This window comes from Temnothorax americanus, unplaced genomic scaffold (genome assembly GCF_048541705.1).
Source record: "Temnothorax americanus isolate GAGA-0224 unplaced genomic scaffold, ASM4854170v1 Scaffold4, whole genome shotgun sequence".
Taxonomy (NCBI): Eukaryota; Metazoa; Arthropoda; class Insecta; order Hymenoptera; family Formicidae; genus Temnothorax; species Temnothorax americanus.
The window spans coordinates 2702283-2722171 of NW_027509547.1; the positions used below are offsets into that span (position 1 = coordinate 2702283).

The window sequence follows — 19889 nt, forward strand, 5'->3', positions numbered from 1 at the left end:
ATATTTCACGCTTTTATTGTGAACTTCTTCATACCGTTTGTGATTCCGAATATAAACTTTAAACAAAATATATATTTTATTCGACTAGTGATCGTTTACATTACATTAACATACACATTAACAAGCTTGTTCTTTTTGCATATTATGTCAACATTTATTAAAAGTTCAACGATCCTGCCAATTTACGTTTCTTTCTCAAGGACCGAGGACTTAGTCAAATCGTAATGAGTTATATCACAAACGTTACTGAAATACACGATATTATTTAATAGAATCTGTCATAATCTCTTTAATAATAATAATAATAATAATTTTAATGGGTGCATGTTGCAAGCTTATCGAGTTTATCAAAGTTCGTCAAAATCAGAAATTCAACAAAAATCTGAGTGCACCAGAAAGAGCGGAGCGACAATACCTAATCAGAAAAGCTAAGAAACTTTAAGAAATACATAGAAAGAATAAGTCATTGAACTTGAGATAAAAGAGAGGACGGAAATTATTCAGATAAAATAGAGAGAGTGGCAACTAATCGAAAAGAAGATAGGAAATGAAAAAGATTACAAAAGATGTGCCAAAGGTTCTTCCTTTTCTTTGTTTTCAGAATACCTTAAGGTATCTACGAAAGATAAAGAAAAGAAAGAATCTAGGAATTTCGGCATTTCCTCAAAAGCTTTTTCATTTCCTTATCGAGAATCTCTCACTATTGTTTGCGCTTACTGCATTAACATGTCTGCCGAGCGAAATCGAGGGACGAAGTGCGTCTCGATTTTACATGTAGGTTAGACCGAGGCTCACAAGGCAGATAATAACGAGATGGATAGCGAATGCTGCAGGATGTCAGACGTGTGTCCGCGTGCTGGTTGGTAGCGTGATTGCGAACCGCGGCAGTTAAATTATTTATATTTCGACATCGACACACACAAAATATCTCAGTCCGCGCGTCGATATTAAACGGAACGTTCTTTATTTAAAGCGCACGGTGCGAGGCGAGCAGCGAGAAAATGTCCAACCCTATGGAAATGGAGCGGTATACGCTTATTCGAACGCACCTCGTTCGTATTTTACGCATTAGCGCGTTTTTACCACCATGCGTTCCCAATACACGGACACAAGCCGTTAAAATGTCAAACGCGATCACGCGCGTCTGGAGATGATTTTACATAAATCGTTCCTTCGCTTCGCTCTTTCTCCATATCTCTCTTCTTCTCTCTCTCTCTTTTTCCACTCTTCTTTTTCACGCATCGGATTCGTGAAATATCGTCAGCATATTATGCAACACGCGTTTTTATCTCACAATATAGCGACCTTGGATAAATTATAAGCGCACCGTTCACTTAAGCCGAAATTGACTCCGGTTCCTTCCAGTCATTTTCAACCACAGAAAAATACTGCCGAAGATAAAGAAAAGAAAGAACCAGGAATTTGGCTTCGTTAAAAGGAAAAGAAAAGGTCGAGGTGAATTTCGAAATGAATGATGAATGCATTCGTGAAGGCCTCTTCCTGCTTCTCATTCACGTTAACATATTTGCGTACAAATGTCATTAGGGGATACACGAATCGCATTGTGAATATAAAATCACACGGCCAACGCGAAATTGACTTGTAAAGGAATCAACTAATCTTACTTTGCTCTCTAGGTTTATTTCTCAAATTTAAATTAGTTATTTATCATATAGTAAAGTGGATGACATTCTATATATTAACGGTAAAATACACCTAGAAATAAATTAATGACTTTTACTAATCGTGAGAAGTGCTGTAAGAGTTTTTTGCGATGGTGGTAACGTACAAGATAAATAATTGATACAACAAATAATAAGTCCATTTAAAATTTGGAAAAAATGCAAGTGCATGTAAATGGATACACATAATACAGGTAAAATCGACGAACGAAACAAAACGCCAATCAACTCTTACATGGAAACGATCGGTTAACTTTCTGACAGATTACATCGTGATATTCAGCCGAATTTCTATCGGGATAGAAATGAAGAAATCCAAGCGATTCGGGGCCATAAAAAGAGATCTTGCTCTAACATACTTTCAACTTTGTGCTGGGTAATAAAAGAAAAGGAAGAAAATAAACCACAAAACGCCTCTTCCTGCTTCATTGAGCCAAGCCTTGAGAAGCAACGGTTCTTCAAACTTTCTGTCTTTACTGTGGCGGGCCAGTTGGCGCTCGACCGACTCTTCGGCGAGAAAAGGCCACGAAGTTACGTACCGAAGCGCGAGGTAAAAAGGCCCTTACTGGGGCAGCAGGCGCCACGTGTCGCGGTTGCACAGCAGATGCAACCAAGATGCGTTTTTCGCGTGTACGAATATTGCGGGAAATGCGCCATTATCAATGCACGTCCCCGGAACACACCGGCGCGGCGCGGCGCGGCGCGGCACGGCGGCCGGCCGAGCTGACCTTACGTAACTTGCGCGCGGTTTGGGGCCACTTGACTCTCGTGTCATTAACCTTACCCCGGCGTAATGTACTCGGCGACGATATTTCGTTAGAAACCTAGAACGCGCGAGTTTCTCTTATGTAAGCGCGCGCCAAGCGCGCTCGTCTCTCGTTCTGAAGTGCCGCCGTGAGAATCGTACGACGCCGACGAGTCAACTCGCGTGATTATTGACAGAGTTGTTGACCAGTGAATAATTACTCCAACAGCTTCCAAAGCTTTCTTATTCTTACAATTTCGAGAATCGTCGAGATTTTTATACATGAACATTTCAAATTAATTACTGTAACCGACAATTACGCTCAAGCTATGTATATAAGTCGTTAATTTCAGCTAAGAAAAGTCTTAAAAACAGCAATCACAACCAACATCAAACAAATATGAAAATCTTGTCCTTTCAAAATTATTATTTAACATTCAAACAGGATTTTATCACGAAAATTATCCAGTAAAGTACACAATAATTTTTCGCAATTTGACGCTAATTACGGCCTTTTTTTTAACCTCACCCAGTTAAAGTAGCTAGCGAAATCGGATTCATGACTGTTTTTTGCCACAGCCGAATACGAATGCTTGTACGAATTGAAAAAAAAAAAAAGCGTTTTACCAAATGCGCGACTGAGCGGATCAGTGGAAGAGAAAGCTAAGCCCAGCTCAGTTCTCTTTCGTAGGCCCCAAGCAAAAGTCCTCCAAGTATTGAACAGCGACAGGAAGGGATGGGCGCGCGATCACGGAGATCGGAGTCGAAGGCCGATGGTGTATGCAGCCGAAGAACCACAAGTTTTTTTTACTCATCTTTAAGAATCCGGTTCCTAAGACTGCAGTTTCCAGACGAAATTTTTCGCGGGAACGATCGATAAAGAATTGAAAGTTTTTTTTTTTATATATTCGGCCGATGAACACTCGTCACCGTTACGAATGGTATAATGTATGTTTTCTTGACATATCCATCGAAATCTCTTGAATACGCTTGTTGTTTTATTATTTATGAAATACAAAATAAAACAATCATTTCTTAAGTTTGTATCGCATTTTGAAATCTTTTCAGAATCTGTGAGATGAATGTCTTCTGATAATTTTTTTTCTTTTAATGGATTCTTGTTAACAAAACGAGTATCTTTTTAGGACTGTGGTGGCAGGGATGAATCACTTATCGGACGGTTACCTCAGTTGTAAAACACATCTTTATTTCATAGAAAAAGAAGAACGTTAAATGTTCTTCGCTGTCGACGATGGGTGAACACAATGCGGTATTCTGTAATTCATGCATGCTATGTAGTAAGACTAATTATCTCTATCGGATACTTGAGCGAAGGAGCTTTGCCCGCGCGGCGTCGATCCCGCTAAAAGGGGTCCGTCAGTCGTCGAGTACGCTTTAAAAGGCACACGTTTCGGATTCGCCCTCCTGATCTCAGAGATCAGGACGTCGCCGCGCGGCTTCTCGTCGCTGTTTAGGATGCACAGCCTGGGATATCTTTGGGAAATCGAACTGCACGACGTCACAATGATTCGTCGACCGTACATCCCGGGGTCTCTTAGATTCACAGCCTCAGCCCGCGCTCGCACCCAAGCTGTAGCGGCCGATCAATCCGATCGGCCCGATCGATGTTTGCTTGATACATAATTTTTTTTTCCATCTTCTCATTTCCGAATGGCCGCCGCGTTGCGCTGTGTGGTCGTCCGCCGAATGGCGGATGTCGCAACGGAATCTCACAACGGCGACTTTCACGAAAATCGCTCACGGGCCTGGCCTGTTCTGTCCAGCTGGGTCGACCAGTACACTGGCACGACCCACGCTGTTAGAAATCGCTAGAAAAATTAACTATATTGGGCGCGAGCGGTCTCGGGTGCAAGGGCAGTCTCGCATTTTATCGTCAAACGGCACGTGATTCGTCGACCAGCTATATGTATATAATATTAAAAATAAAACACGTACGGCAAATACACGCTAACGTTCACGCGCACGCTCAAATCTATCACCTATTTACTTACATGCAACCTAATATTACATACGCAAATATACTGTCTTTCTCTCTCTCTCTCTCTCTCTCTCTCTCGCTCATTGTCTTTCTCTCTGTCTTAATAACGGATAACTGTTATTATCGTGAACGAAAGAGGAGCATCGGATAATGAGCCGCCATCCTCGTTCGTCCGCGGAGATCTATGACGAGTCGACGGCGTTCGGGATCGTGATCGGTATCATTTCATCACTTTTGAAGTCGTTAACGTTGTTAAACCGTGTCAAAATGAGAGCTTTCGAGAGACGAAACACCTCGATATACGAGCCATGATTTAGTACAATGTGGCAAAATTGACGTTATTCATTAGGCACGAAATCGGTGTTTCGTTGCATTTGGAGTCATTAATGTCATTAACGTGACGTGAACCGACAGATTGCGAACTCGTTAGGCACGAAATCGCTGTCGAAACCGTCCAAGACACATCGGAATCCCGTCGATCTCGCCGATCTAGAACTAAGCGCGAATAAATACGAGGCGAGGAGCAAGGGTGAGCGGGAGCAAAGTAACATTTGCAAAGCAATAAATACTCATGGACGATTAAGGAATTGAGTGATGAGTTCGGAAAAGACTGTGAGAGTAAGAAGGAGGAGGGAGGAGATGTAGGCTCTTCGAAGTAATGCTCCTTTTGTACTCTAAGCTAGCCGAGGAGGACTTCCGCTTTCCTTCGACCATCCGATGTTAGACTAGCTGTCTTACGAAGAAACTACCTCCGCAGCCACGAATTTACCTATTATTATATACGTTATATAGCCAAAACTTATCTATTATTACGGTTCCGGCGTAGTAAAATAAAATGACTACTTAGAATTTTTAATAGGATTATGATAACGGTATCACAGCTCGTATGTGATACGTTACCATACGGTGGACTATTCTTTTCTTTCTTAATCAATTTTTTAACAGCTTGAAATTATTTGTCTCGTAAACGCTGTGAAAAGAAACCACGATTGGCAAAGTCACGAATTTTCAAAAATTTTTTATAATAATTCAAATTGTAGATTTTTTAAATAATTAAAAAAAATTTTTTTTTAATTTTTTAATAATTTAAATTGTAGATTTTTTAAAACCTCGATATAAAGGATAAAATCTCATTTTAGAGATAAAATATAAAATTGTAAAAAGTATATTTGTTAATAACGAATTTCGTATTTAGAAATGGGATCATATAAAATCTTGCCAAAATTAAATGGACAGACATGTATTGGATACACGCTCGAGAACCTACCTTACATTCTATTCTATTAGCAAAATTATTTCAGTAACTTTCTATAACCTATCAATTTTTTTTTGTTCTTGAAGACTCAATTCATTTTTAATTATACACTAAAACATTTTTAATTATATACTATTTTAGATTCCAGAGAACGATCGTTCATGTATAATTTCAGAGAATTTTTATTTTTTAAAAGTTAGTTAGGTTTTTTAATAAAACTAAACTTTTAACTAAACTCTCTCATTTTTTAGCGAAATGAATCTGTAATTTTTTCAGCTATAACAATGTCAAGATTTACTGCAAATATTTGATTTTACGCGAAGGTTTCGACAAAGCGTGAACGTTCGACCGTTCTCCGACAATTAATCGTACAATTAGATAATCTTACGGGTCTCCATCTCAGCTGATGCGCACGTGCCTGAGCGTGGATGGGATCCCCATGGCGTCAGCACGCGACTTGCGGATCTCTTCTCTTTGTTCGCCTCTCCTGTGGCAATAGGAACAAGTACCGTGCCCGTGTTCTGGAATCCGTTGAGGACACTTAATGGCTGCCAATGTTACGAATAGGCGTGGAGGCCTTGGAGGTCTCAACGTTATTGTAGGCCATCACGTTGGTCTGAAGAGGCCTCTTCAGAAAGCAAACCTCAAAGGGTTCCGGCGATATTGTGATACCGACATTGCCACGCAAGCTGGGCAAAGGGGCGCTTTTGGGCAGGGTCAAGTTAAAGTTGTGCATCATGCAACTGAAGAACAGGAAGAGTTCCATGCGTGCCAACACTTCGCCCATGCACATTCGTTTACCGACTCCGAAGGGTATGAAGTAGTTCGGCTTACGGACTTTACCGTCCTCGGCAAGGAAACGATTAGGCCGAAAGGCTTCCGGATCGTCCCAGAGTTCCGTATCCATATGCACTGAGTACAATAGCGGTATCACGGTAGTACCGGCTGGGATTTTATAACCGTCCAACTCCACGTCCCTGCAACATTAATTAGGCAATATTTTTACTAAAATTCCAGCTAATAATGGCGATTAATCGATTGAAAATAATTGATCTTGGAGAGGATCGGGATATATTTTCTTATGATTAAGCATATGCGATAAAATTTGGCTCGTTTCGTTATCAATAATTTTCTATTAAATATAAAAAAAACCATAATACATGTAAATCTAAAATTTCACGCAAAATTTAATTGCTGTGCTTAATATGTTTGATTATTTTATATTTCAATGGTCACGGGATATTAATCTGTTGGTGAAGTCAGTCACCAACTTGGCTTTTTACACGCACGCACGTGCGCTCGTCACGCTCTTTCTGGCCGCGTTCTTCGCAAAGAAGTGAAACCGTGCCGCCCGCGCCGTTTCTAACACTGCTTTCATGCGCGATTATTCCTAACAACTATTTTCAATAGACATCGATATCCGATCCATCTGCCTCGGCTCAAACAGGCTCTCTGTGAAACGGTGTCATCGACCTCGAGAAGGCGCCTCGAAAAGGCGGGGCGACCCAGCCGAAAAGCAGACAAGAGGCCACACACCTTTTGCTTTCACTTTTTCTTGCCGAATATAATCGTCCAAAACGGTCGCGCGCGCGCGCACGAGCGCGCACGAGCGAGGCACGAGGGATATGTCAGACGGAAAGCCGCCGAGGAGGAAGGCGAGGACCCGTTGTGAAATCTTAGCTCACGTAGAGAGAAAGGGAAAGGACAACAAAGAGAAAGGGAATGGACAACAAAAAGCATTTCCGTCAAAGAATCGTGCGGGAACAAATCGAAGATGAAATAGTAAAGTTTTACCGTGTGGTAGCATGCGGGGTTCCAAGTGGTACGAGGTTGGACCTGCGAAGAACCTCTAGAATCGTTGCCTCTGTGATTGGAAGGTTGGGAAGATCCTCTAGCGTGGGTAATCTTGACCTTGTTACAACCCTATCCAATTCGTCCTGTACCGCCCCTGCCATTTCCGGGTTGAGCACCATGAAAAGCTCCGCCCATTTCAATGTCGTTTTCACTGTCTCCATACCCGCAGAGAAGAGATCGCCCAGAATTTGTTGCATTTGACGATCTGCGTAAAGAAAAAAAACCAGCCGTTCGTATTACAAATCATTAACTTTTACGAATATAATGTTATTAATATTACTTGAAATAATGCTGATACGTGGGACTAGCGTAGTGTACCCTTTGAAAAAATCGATTGAAAAATGTGATTTCTGCTCACCTTTATCTTTTCCCTGGAAAAGCTCTCGACCTTCATTCTCGGCTTGCCGAATTTCGTGTATATAGGCATCAGTGATGTCGTTAATGCTGTCCTTCTTGAATTTGTCTTTGTGGTCATCAATAATGTTTTGGTGAAACTCAGCCATTTCCGCTCGATTTTGCGAGATCCTATTTCGGATATCGTGGAACCATGGTAGGTGGCGGAACAGTGGTATGTAATTCACAGACGCCAAACAAGCGAAGAGTTTGAATCCCTCGTCAATGAGTTTCATGAACCTCTCGAATCTTGGGTCATTAAGGTGGAAGCGAACGCTCATTGTAAGCTTACAGATGACATTGCTGATCGACAGAGCCAGATAGGACGAGATGTCTGTGGGAGCCCCTCGCTTCGACTCCACTCGGTTAAGAAATATTTCGACCTCGTGCTAAATCAAAACATTGTGATCGTTTATTTTACGGTATTTTGGATTAAATTTTTTCATAATTTATTTTCATGCGATGAAAATTTTTATCAATATCGTACTCACAAAAATATTTTTATATATTGCATTTAAGTACAAAATATAAATATAAAACAAAATATTAATAATTAAATAAAAAAAAATTTTACATATTGTATTTAAGTACACAATATTGTAATTTACAGAAAAACGTATATCTCGAGAACATCTCTTTCGTATTATATTAAATTATAAATGATATATGTTATATATCACAATTTTAAAATATCACGTAGAGATGCTTAAATACGCATCTTAAAAGTTTCATAGTACTCTTTATACAAATCAACAAATTGCAGGATTATAAATCCAAATTTGGTACTAACCATGATTTTCTCGTTCATTTTTGTCTTTTCGCGACTCATATTCGACATGCCGAAACTTCTAAGATTTTTGTGAAGGAATCTCCTCTGATCCTCCCACAAGGCACCCTCCGTGTTGATGATGCCTGCAACAGCAACGAGAACGATGCTGAGCCACGGAAACCGCGATAACTCTCTTATATGCGGCGCGTCATCCGCGGACTCGTTTCGTTTTCACGGTATCGATCGGTTCGCGGACGATCGATTGCAACATCTCGAAGCACAAGCTAGCATTGACCGAGAAGCAACCGTGGAAATCAATAGCCGTGACCGATCGGGGAAACGCGACGGTTCGGAAAATATCGTAGAAACGATCACACGGAAGAGAAGTCACCCGTAAAGTTTCCTCGAATGTCGTATTCCAATTTCGTTATAGTCTCGCTAGTTTCGCTTAGTAAAACGCACTAAAAAAAAAAAAAATGTTTCCGATATCAGCCAGCGTTAAGAATAATCCCGACGCGCGGCACGAGCGAAGAACTCTCGATAAAACCGATAAAATGTGGAAATCGTGCGAAAGACGAGCGAGCCGGCAGAGTGCTTTAACCCGCCCCGACGATACGAGAGCGTGCTAAAGTCGCGAGATTAAAGCGTATTATTGGAATCTGCTGTGCTTTTGACACTTACCGTATCCGTCGAGGATGCTCATGAAGTCGGTGCGCGGCCTGCCGCTGAACTCCTCCCTTTTGAAGGCATCGCGGATGATGCGATAATCGCTGATAACGACAGTCAACCCGGAGCCTATGGTGACGCTGAATATTTTACCGTACTTCTTCGCCAGCTCGTGGAAATGCAAGTGCGTGGGGCTTTTCATAAAGGGCAAGTAGCCCCAGATCGGCATTCCCCATGGGCCGGGCGGCAAGTTTTTGATGTATATTACCCACTTCACCAAAAGAAAAACCGGTAGAAAAACACCGGCGAACACTGAAAGGGTGCAAAGGACCTCGATGATGCTTCCGCCCATTTTGTGCCAGAGCCACAGCATGATTGGTTCCACCAGCATCTTGTATCGATCACAGACCACCGATTGATCAAGGATCCGTGATCTCGAAGCGCTGGTAAATGTCTTCGAGTGCCTGTCGTTGCGTGGTTATCACTGTCGTATATATCGCACAAAGTCTCTATATTTGTACGTTTCTCTTTTTCTTAGTCTCTTGATAAAAAAAAAACGACACAGTTTGCTCCGTCCGCTCGGACTATACTATGTCCGTTCGACTCTACGTCTTATATGTGACTGCTCTTATCGAGACAAGTGGGTAATGTCTCGGCTGTAGGGTAGTAAGGAAGGGTAAAAACTACAAGGGGACGATTCAAAGGTCCCAAAAGATATAAAATAACAATGTAGTTTCAAGGCAAAGGAAGGAGAAGGTAAGAAGGAGCCCAACTAGGAGAAGAGGAGGAGGAAAAGAAGAGAGAGAATAAAAAGTCGGTCAACGCCGCAGCCGAATTCGCCGCCGCTCGCCACGTCGTGAAATGTGCGAGCCACGGAAGGATTGTATGTACTAGCATACACCTTCTTGTCCTTGCCTGTCTTATATAGTGAATCATCTACTGCCCCCAACTGTCCCTTGGTATGGAGGGGTGGCCGAACGACAGAGAGAGGAACACCGTGGGCGGTGGGGTCGATTTGTATAAGTGGGGGATACGCCGATCGCCTTGGTGCGGAGCACCCGACAAACGTACCGATGTTACGCACGATCGGCATTCTCCCACTTATCGTAGAGGGCGGACCTATGATCCCCGCTCTCGGGAGGGCCCAAGACCACGAGGCTTCTTATCCTAGAACATCATGGTGGGGAGAGATGGTTTCCCGCGGGGTCCTTCCCTGATCGCGGTGGGGCGCGACCAACGCTGCGTCGACGATCGAGTTCGTTGCGCAGACAGCTATCGCGACTGCATCGCGTCCCGTCGAATGCATCACTTCGTTTGGAAAAATGGAGAAATAGATACGTGGTACGTGGAATTTTGTGAAAATAAATATTTACTATTTTTATTCCTCGAAATATTTATTGCACGATTCGTTGCATAAATGAATTTGTTGATCTCGTCTCGGTTCAAAAACGGATCTTGAATTTTTCAATATCCGCATTTGATCTCTTACTTGACTAGAAATGTAATTAGAATTATTGCACGACCGATGTTGGCACGCAGACAAAAATTTTGAAAAACTTTGGGAAAAATTGTTTGATTATTTAACTATCAGATTTATTAGTGTCGCATGTATTGAATGGAAACGTACTTCTGACACATTACTACTTCAAATCTGAACTCTCTCTCTCTCTCTGTCACGTTGAATTAAGAATTATTTATAATTAACAATCTATCTAATCGAGATAGTAAGCTGTGTAGAACTGATAATAAAACACACAAAGATAATTTGGACTTAATTATTGAACAGTAATAAACAGATATTTTTATAAAATAGAGATAATTTGAACATTATTATTGCGTAATGATAAATATAGATATTTCTATAAAATCTCTATTTGTTTATAGATAACATCGCAATCACGTTGTAATGCTTTATCGTATTTTATGTTCTTGTAAAAGTGAACCGAAATAAAGAACTATTATGACTTACAATTAGAAATAAAGAAATATATCTTGCTTTATATACATAAATCTTCTTTTTAAATCACGTGATGACGATTGTATTGCCACACAATTTTTGAGACGAGGATAAAAGTAGTTTTTCAATATTTATTATAAGTTTAGTACTTAAATTATTAACTTATCTTATATTGTTACTGTATAACTGACAATTTAAAAAAAGAAAATCTGAAGCAGTATCAATTAATTTAAGTATTTCTTCTGCATGGTATATATTATTTTAAATCATATTACATCATATTACTAATTTTATCGTAAAATATTCATTAATTATCACAATAATTAATAAATAAGACACGTATTAAATTTATAACATAAACTTTTATAATAGTTACCTGAAGCTCCAAGTTAGAAACGAAAGTGAAGAATCGGCTCACGATAAAACGCATATTCAACATTGATGGTAAATAAGTGATGAACGTCGTTATGAGCAATTTATCGCGATTGAAAATATTACTCCGCGCATGGATACGCTGACGCGAATATATTTTGACTGGTCGGCTTGCGCAGATTACACTTCGCAATGAATGCCTACGTGCCGCGCGAAGAAATAACGGGCTGTCTCATAATCGGCCGCTTGCATCACAATTCGCAAATTGTGCCGATCGATGACTTTGCATCGACGTTGCCCTCTTATCAAATCTTCGGGGTCATTTGGTCAGACGCGTCGCCCGTCGAGATTTCGGACAGTCATAATTCGCGGCGGCCGTTACGTGTAAATCTAATTAATCTCAATCACCAACGCATTCATCCCGAGCGCCAATATTCGTAAACTTTTAATGAAGCTCATAATTACGCAAACGGTTTAAAAGCGGGGAGATCTCACGAGCTCTCTTAAATGGCCAATGATTTGCACCGCTAATGAAGTATTATAAAATTATTAAGAATACGTACGTTATATGTATGGCGGTTATGTCAATATTTTCGTGCAGTAATTAACTACTAATTAACAACCGAGGTTACACATTAATTTCACAATCAATATGATAAAAGACAAAAGAATAAAATTTTCAAGAGATACTTGTAAGAAATTTTAATAAATTACTCCAATTAATTACTTAATACACGATTCATATGTTATCTATAATAATTATTTATATTTCTGAATTTTGCGTTCTCTACGTAATTCAACTGTGCATTTCCGCGTATACATTCCTATTATAAGGAACGCGCAACGTTCGTTCAAAAGTCCAGAAAGCAGTCACGAAGTCACCGGAGACAATCGATGCCTTGCATCGATGTTACTATACGATAATTTTCCCTCACCGATATTTCGTTTCGGGATCGAGTCGTTTGTCATGATAAAACCTGCATCTCAGGGTGAATAACCTGCTTCATACCTGCCGCTGATAACCGCCTTCGTTCTCGTGTTCACGGACACTTGAAGTTTGAAGTCTAATTAATCAGTTATAAGGATCATTCACCGCGGCGAATAAATGACTAACGTATTGATAAAATAGACACGTATCGCTGCAGTTATTATATACATTCCAGTGCGGACACAAATTTTTAGGTAATTACATGAAGCAATAAAAATGTACATACAATCGATAAGATTTGATAAATTTTAACTTTGCGGATTTAACAAACACAGTATTTTTTTAACAGTTCAATAAAATCTATATATCGTTGACGAGTGTGAAGTGAATTTTCATGCTGCTTGCATGTAAAACTGACATCTCTTGTTCTATTTGGACATATTTATTCGCCCGGTACATCGCAGCCTGTCCAAATAAGAAAAAAGCATACGATGACAATAGAACGCAAATGACGGTGTAGAACTTCACAATGTTCTTAAAATTTTCCGATGAAAATAATGGTCCTTTTTCTCTCTGATTCCGTCGGAATCCTGGCTATTTTTCGTGGGGTCGATTACATTTCAGATATTAGAGTCTCACCGAGATAAAGGCATAAAGGAATAGAATAGATAAAAGGAAATAGAATGTTAAATAATGTATGTATCTGAATGTTTTAAATAGCAATTGAGAAATAGTTTGTTCTGTTCTTTTCTCAATTTCGTAAAAACATGCTTTTATGAAATAAGACGAAACGGTCAGAATCGTATCGGTTATATAAATAGCCAAGACGTGTTTATATATGTTCATCACGTGTCGCCAGAGTAATAGGACACGTGGACACGGATTACAGGAAAACAGTTTTAGGAATCCGATTATCTAACTGAAATTGATTTATGATATCCCTCCCAGTCGGATCACTTTATGCAACAGCAGACGGAATCGTTTTCGTTCTACGCGTTCCGAACGAATGTAACGTGTTCGTTTCAGTTTACGACTCTGTCCGTCTCCAGCGGGTGATAAGTCGCTTAGACTCGCCAAAACTCGAGTCGTTGTCTACAAACGAAACGTGGAATTTCCACGGAATTAGCACTTTGCGCTAAAACGAACGTCAGCATCAGTCTTACAAAAACGGCGGAGTCGAACTCGTATTTCAATGCGCGACAAAATGACAATACCCTTTTCTTTCTGTAAGAACACGTATAAATATGCATTCAATATCTATTACAACTATTTATACAATTATCTCTAATTCTCCTCCCCTCTCGAAAACATCTCTGTATAATAAAATTTCTCTGAAAAAATGTATTCTACATGTCCAACTCAACTATACACGTACACATATGCAGTGACTCACGAAGTCATCATTGATCAAATGTATTACACAACAATTATCTACTACTAATTTATTTGAGAAGAAGACATTCTCGATGAAAACGATCTTTTAGCATACAATTATCTATAATTTTGCTACATATATTTTAACGAATTTTTAAAAGAAATGAATTTTTGTAACACTGATACGATTTTATCAGTTTCGCGAGTTAATGTACCTATATATGTAGAATATAATAAAATTAAATGTTTACGACAATTCTCCGACAATTTCTTTTATCTTAACATAAAAACATAAATTATTTCGCGAGACATCAAAAAATGTAAACGTCTCCAGTCAGGGCCCTCTTAAAACTTTCCACTTTGCTGATTAAGTTGTGTAATTAAGTGCATTGATTCACATTGAACTTATCCGATACGTGGTAATAATCGCGACGCAGGCACGACTATCTCAATTTTTCGCACTTCGATAAGTTTCTCTCGCAGCGCAACGTCATGCGCGCACGCCGATGTACTCGAAATGCGTATTCGTGCGAGTCGGAGATTGCACTTGTTCGGTCATTGATCCAGAACATGGAGAACGTAACGATTCTCTCTTCGTCATTTGCTCGATTCAGCGCAGGTCAATGAAAGGGGAGTATCGATACCGCCGACGAGCCACGCGCGTCTCGATTATCCTCGTGACTTCGTCGCGTCGATGAAGGACTCCACGTGCGCGTCCAGATAACCTTCGCGATCTTCGGAATATATCGTTCGCGAATACAAGCTCACGTCGCCTCTCGCGCGATCGCTCGGCGGAGTGCAGAGTACAAAGATTATATCGGTACGACTACCTTCGATCAATTGCGAGGCCGACTCATTTCTCTGGAAAAACCCGTTTTCAAATGAAGTTAAAGAAAGACAGAACTCTCTCTCTCTTCATTTTCTTCTCTCTTAATTGAACGAAGGCTTTGTGACAGGACTGTTGTATTTCTTAATGTATCTAGCTTTTTATACTTTCCTGTAAATTCTTCTGTATGCAGCTGAGACGGTTGCCAGCGATTTTTCGTCCATCTAAACCAGGCAAGGATTTTAAGTTTTTCTTCTTTTCTGAAAATGCCGATGATATATCTTGTTAATATGCTCGTTTATTTCTTCTTCCGATATAGTCATTTTAGAAAAAATTTTGACTTGCTTTTCTTTATTGGATATGTCGCGATGCAAAGTATCCTTACGCTCAATTAAAATGTTTTTATATCCAAAAATGAGTTTTGGAATTTCCACTGAACAAATTGGCTTTTTGCGGACACCAAGAAAATTCAACCTTTTTTCTCCTTACTATTCATTAATTTTCTAATTTAACTTCCATAATAAACTTAACTTTCAACACGTACTTAACTTTCAAACATATTGATAATAACACTATTTTATACTCTTCGTACATAATTAAAAACTTTAATTAAACTTTTACATAAACTAAATATTAACTCTGGCAACTTTTTAATGGCACAACAACCATCGGTACAGAGAGAGAGAGTCTCTTGACAACAGCCTCGAATCCTCCGCATCTTTCCTTATATATCCCTTCTTATACGCAGCATATTGTTACTTTCACCGTTCTAAGTCGGTTCCCTCATCCTTTCGATTGTAGCTTTTCGTAAACAGAACGAATAGAAAAACACGTCTTGGAGATTTGTTTGAGTCAACATCAAAATGACTTTTCTGCTTTTCTAAGATTGACAGAAGCCTTGATTTTATTCAGGGACATCATCCCTATTATCGTTCAGCTCCATCATCGACGTCATCGCCCGGTAAAGTAATATTAAAAATAAATATTTTTCTCTCATAATCTAAAATTATAAATTAATTAGATCTCATCTAAAAAAATTATTGTGAAATATCTTAAATATAACATAATTTTGTACATACGCACATACACATGAAATATTACATGCAACAAATATTGAATTTAATTATTCTCTTGCATCCTAATTTCCCCAATACATATACCAATTACAAAATGCACTTTTTCTGATTTTTTAAAAAGCTTCTCTTCGTTTGACGTTGAAGTCTTATTTCATAGAAAATAAGACATTTTTAAAAATGTAATATTCAAAAGTAAAATTTCAACATTGTTTTTATAGAATCATTAATATCCCATATCTTTCTATTACGTCAATTAGCAGTATCGACCAAAGATAAATTAATTAAACAACGACATGATTCGATCTTGGCGCGATTGCGATCGCTGCGAATAAATGGAGCGAGAAGAGATGGGGACAAAAATCAGTCATAATCCAATCTCTCTTCGTCGGCAACAAGAGAAAAAGAAATAAACAAAAAATAATAAAGGAGCAACACACCACGTCCGTACCCCTTAGGGGACCGTTCGCAAAAGGTGAACGACCGCGAAACAGACTTCTCAGGAGAAAATTGTCATGCCCCCCCTCTCCACCCCTCGCTGTCTCCCTCTTTTAATTTGCCTCGATGAACGCGAGTGTATACTTGCGAACGCTGGGACATGTTCGAAAATTAGAAACGTCTCGCGGTGTGTCGCATCCATGGTGCGCGGAAAAGGAGGAAGAAAGGAAGCGGAACCAACGGAAGTGACTCAGAATTCTTCGTTTCGATAAACGAAGGAGAGGAAGTGCGAACGAAGAGGCTGGAGATGATCGAACGGCGACGGCGACGACGAAGACGAGGAAGAGAACGGACGGAGAAACACGGTCTACGCTCTGTCTGTGATCCAGTGGCGAGGGTGAACGACCGTCCATGTGGAGGACGTGTCGGCTGCTCCCTTCCCGTCCGAGCCGCGGGCGCGGACGAGCACGGGGCGCTACCGCGCGCGCGAGGAGCACGAGCACGATCACGATCACGTCGCAGGCGCGATTCGCGGCATGCTAAATCGGACATGCATCGGCCGGCCGGACGTATGGTATGCGACCGGGGATTTCGCGCGATGGAAATCGGGGAGAGTTGGGCGACGCGACGCGCGCAAGGCGCGCACCTGGTTTCCTCGGATTTCTCGCTGCGCGGGAGCGCCGAGCGCCGAGAGCCGACGAATTCGCGAGTTCCCGAAACGGCGCCGGACTCGCGAAATCTCGAGACTCGGCCCTGCCCGCGGAATCTCGCGCGGAGGAAACCGGAGCTCGCTGTTGCTCGAATCTTGATTTAACCAGAAATAAAATTATGCGAGATTTCGACACGTATATTCTCGCGCGTATCTCAGATTTCAAGTAGGTCGCAGCATTGCCGGCTCGTGGAAGCTCCATGCTCGGTCGTTGCCCTCCGCGTGGAAGCAGACGGCAATTCAAATTGCAACAATTGATGGAAATTACATTTGCGGGTTACGATTGGTCCTAATTATGCCCAGGGATCAAGAGTCCGTATCGCATATATATAATTATTATACGTGCAATTTGGCAGCGGTCAAAATTCAAAGTGGGGCGCCCCAAACGGGAAGACGTTACGTCCGACCGCAATTGTCCCGCGCGGCTTTATTATACATGGAGGAAAAAAAAGGGAGGGCGATGAGAGGTGAGTATATAGGTTAATTCTCCGTCGCGGGAGACGGCTCTAATAAACTGCTCAGACGGCGCTAATAAACGCTAATCCGGTCAGCGAGGATTTACATAGTCGCGTTAGTCGCAACAATGGCATATTCTATCGCGCACGATCGTTCTTCGCTATTGCGAACGCTGCGCAGGCAGGTCCATAATTCATCGCACGTACCAATAAGTGCATCCAACATTCTTCTTCCTTAACGAATTCGCGGCGGTCGGCTTAACCGGTGCTCTATGTACTAATAGAATTCGTCGAGATGCACGTAGCCGGAGCTTTCTGGTCACGTACGCTGCGCCTTATGACGGTGCACAGGTTGTTGACCTGCCGACTGATATAATCGGCTAATCGATATCGATCTTACACTTGAATGTAAGTAACTTGGATAACGACGCTCACATAACATTGCCGATAAAATAAGAGCGGTGTCACTGATGCGAAATAAAACATGCGGATAAAACAAGGTATCGATGATAGATAACGGATGGCAGATAACGGGCGTACGAGTCATCTCGGAGGATCTGCACGTCAATTAATTACGTTCTCTTCTTATTCGATCGCGAGAAGCCGCTCGATATGTTAAATCCTCGCAAAATCTTGAGAGATGTATTCCGTATTTAGCTAGCTAGAACAGCTTTCTTACAAGTACTAGTAATTTACAATAAGTACAGAAGATTTGAATGATAGTGTATCATCAAAAAATTTGATAAGTAAATAAACTACGATGGAAACATCTGATTGGCTTCCCACCCACGTAGACCCGACAAACCCGACAAAAACCTTGAAATTTGTGGTATTACCTCAGGGCATTTCCTTATTTCCTCTACTTATCAGTATCGGCGCCGCGCCGGCCGATCGACGCGGCAGGGGGCCCTCTGATAGAGTGCCCAGCAAAAGGTGAGGCAACGACTAGAGCGGCACTACCGTTCCGCACCACGGTGTGGTGTGTAGTAGAAGGTGGTGCGACCGTAGGAGGAAAAGGAGAAGGGGAGGAGGAGGAGGAGGAGGTGATGGTGGTGGTGGTGGGACACATCTGGAATGTGTGTAAGGTAAGCGGCATCCGGGCAATGCCCTCGCATGTAAACAATCAGAAATTGCAGCCCCGGTTTCAACGAGTAAGCGGGCACACCGCTCACGTGTGTCGCATTTACGTTTATACGGCCGATCGATCGGGCCCCGGCTATATTGCCGGCTGTATACGAATGCCATACGTGCGTGCGTGTGCGTAATTCGCGCGTGTGTACGGACTCGCGAGCGCATACCGGAGTACCAGACCGCCGCTCATTTATCGCGCCGCATTGCGCTAGCCGATACCTCCGCTCGTGCGTATACTGTTGCTTGATCACGCGAGCTTCTAATTGGAGGGTACCGCGCACGGCGAACAATTACTGAGAGCTGGACGGCGCCGATACCTTTTTCTCCGAGTCCACTTCTTGCTATTCCTGAGAAAACGCCGTGCTGTATCGGCGCCCGCTTCCGCGATAGCTTTAGTTAGCGGTACGTACGCCGTTAATCTCGACGTTAGAGAAACCCCGAGGTGAGATTGGCGAGGTGACTTTTTCGCTATGGCGCGACAATGTGTAATTAGGGCAAAATACTCAATACTTTTCGCCACAAAGAAATCTCATTATCGATTGATTTTGCTTCGTCAATCTGACTTATGAAGTAGAAAGGACGTACGTTAATTACATTCAACACGCTCGGTAAATGTCTCAGTTTAATGTCTATAATAAGAAGATCGCTCAACGACCGTACGCCTCTTCGTTTCTTGAGAGTAAAAGAACGTTATAATAAAAAAATTTCATTCAAGCACAAAATATAGAATGCGGTATATCTTGCTGCGAATACAGTCTGTTCCGCTATTTGCAATCATTAGGATTTTCAATTACGAAGACGGATATCCGTTTATTAATGATGCCATCAGTAATGATGTTAATATAACTACGCGTATGCTGAGTATATAAGATGAATTATTAACAACAGCACACATTATTGAATCACCTATTGATAATTGTACAAGACAATAATAATTGATTACAGCAGATCGTTTCATTTTTGTATCATAATAATGCTTCTAAATATTGTTTTAACTAACAAATTTTATGTTGATTTTATATAAGAGCAGCATATGCTGGCGTATATAGAAGAACATCCGCTATGCACAACAAGCTTACCAATAGTGCACATTAGCACGAAGAAAGAGAAAAAAGATTTATCGCAAAAAAATAGCGCGGAAGCTTGTATGCTAAGCGCGCGGTTATGCTTAGACGCGTATTTAACCTAGAGCCGAAAGATTTAGTACTTCTCACTCGCGGGAGCTCCACGTTCTCGCGTAGTAAAACCTCTGTTTTATATAGT

The 19889-nt window shown here is 41.1% G+C and overlaps 1 protein-coding gene across 1 annotated transcript; it reads right to left on the bottom strand.

The window, feature by feature from the left end:
- Positions 1 to 3613: 3613 nt before the first annotated feature.
- Positions 3614 to 11508, bottom strand: Cyp18a1 (Cytochrome P450 18a1). The gene is made up of 5 exons (XM_077415357.1): positions 9379 to 11508; positions 8719 to 8840; positions 7894 to 8317; positions 7476 to 7740; positions 3614 to 6658 (listed from the first exon to the last, which is right to left on the bottom strand). The coding sequence occupies exons 1-5, from the start codon at positions 9752 to 9754 to the stop codon at positions 6223 to 6225; spliced, it is 1623 nt and encodes a 540-aa protein (XP_077271483.1). The 5' UTR covers positions 9755 to 11508; the 3' UTR covers positions 3614 to 6222.
- Between the last annotated feature and the right edge of the window lie 8381 nt (positions 11509 to 19889).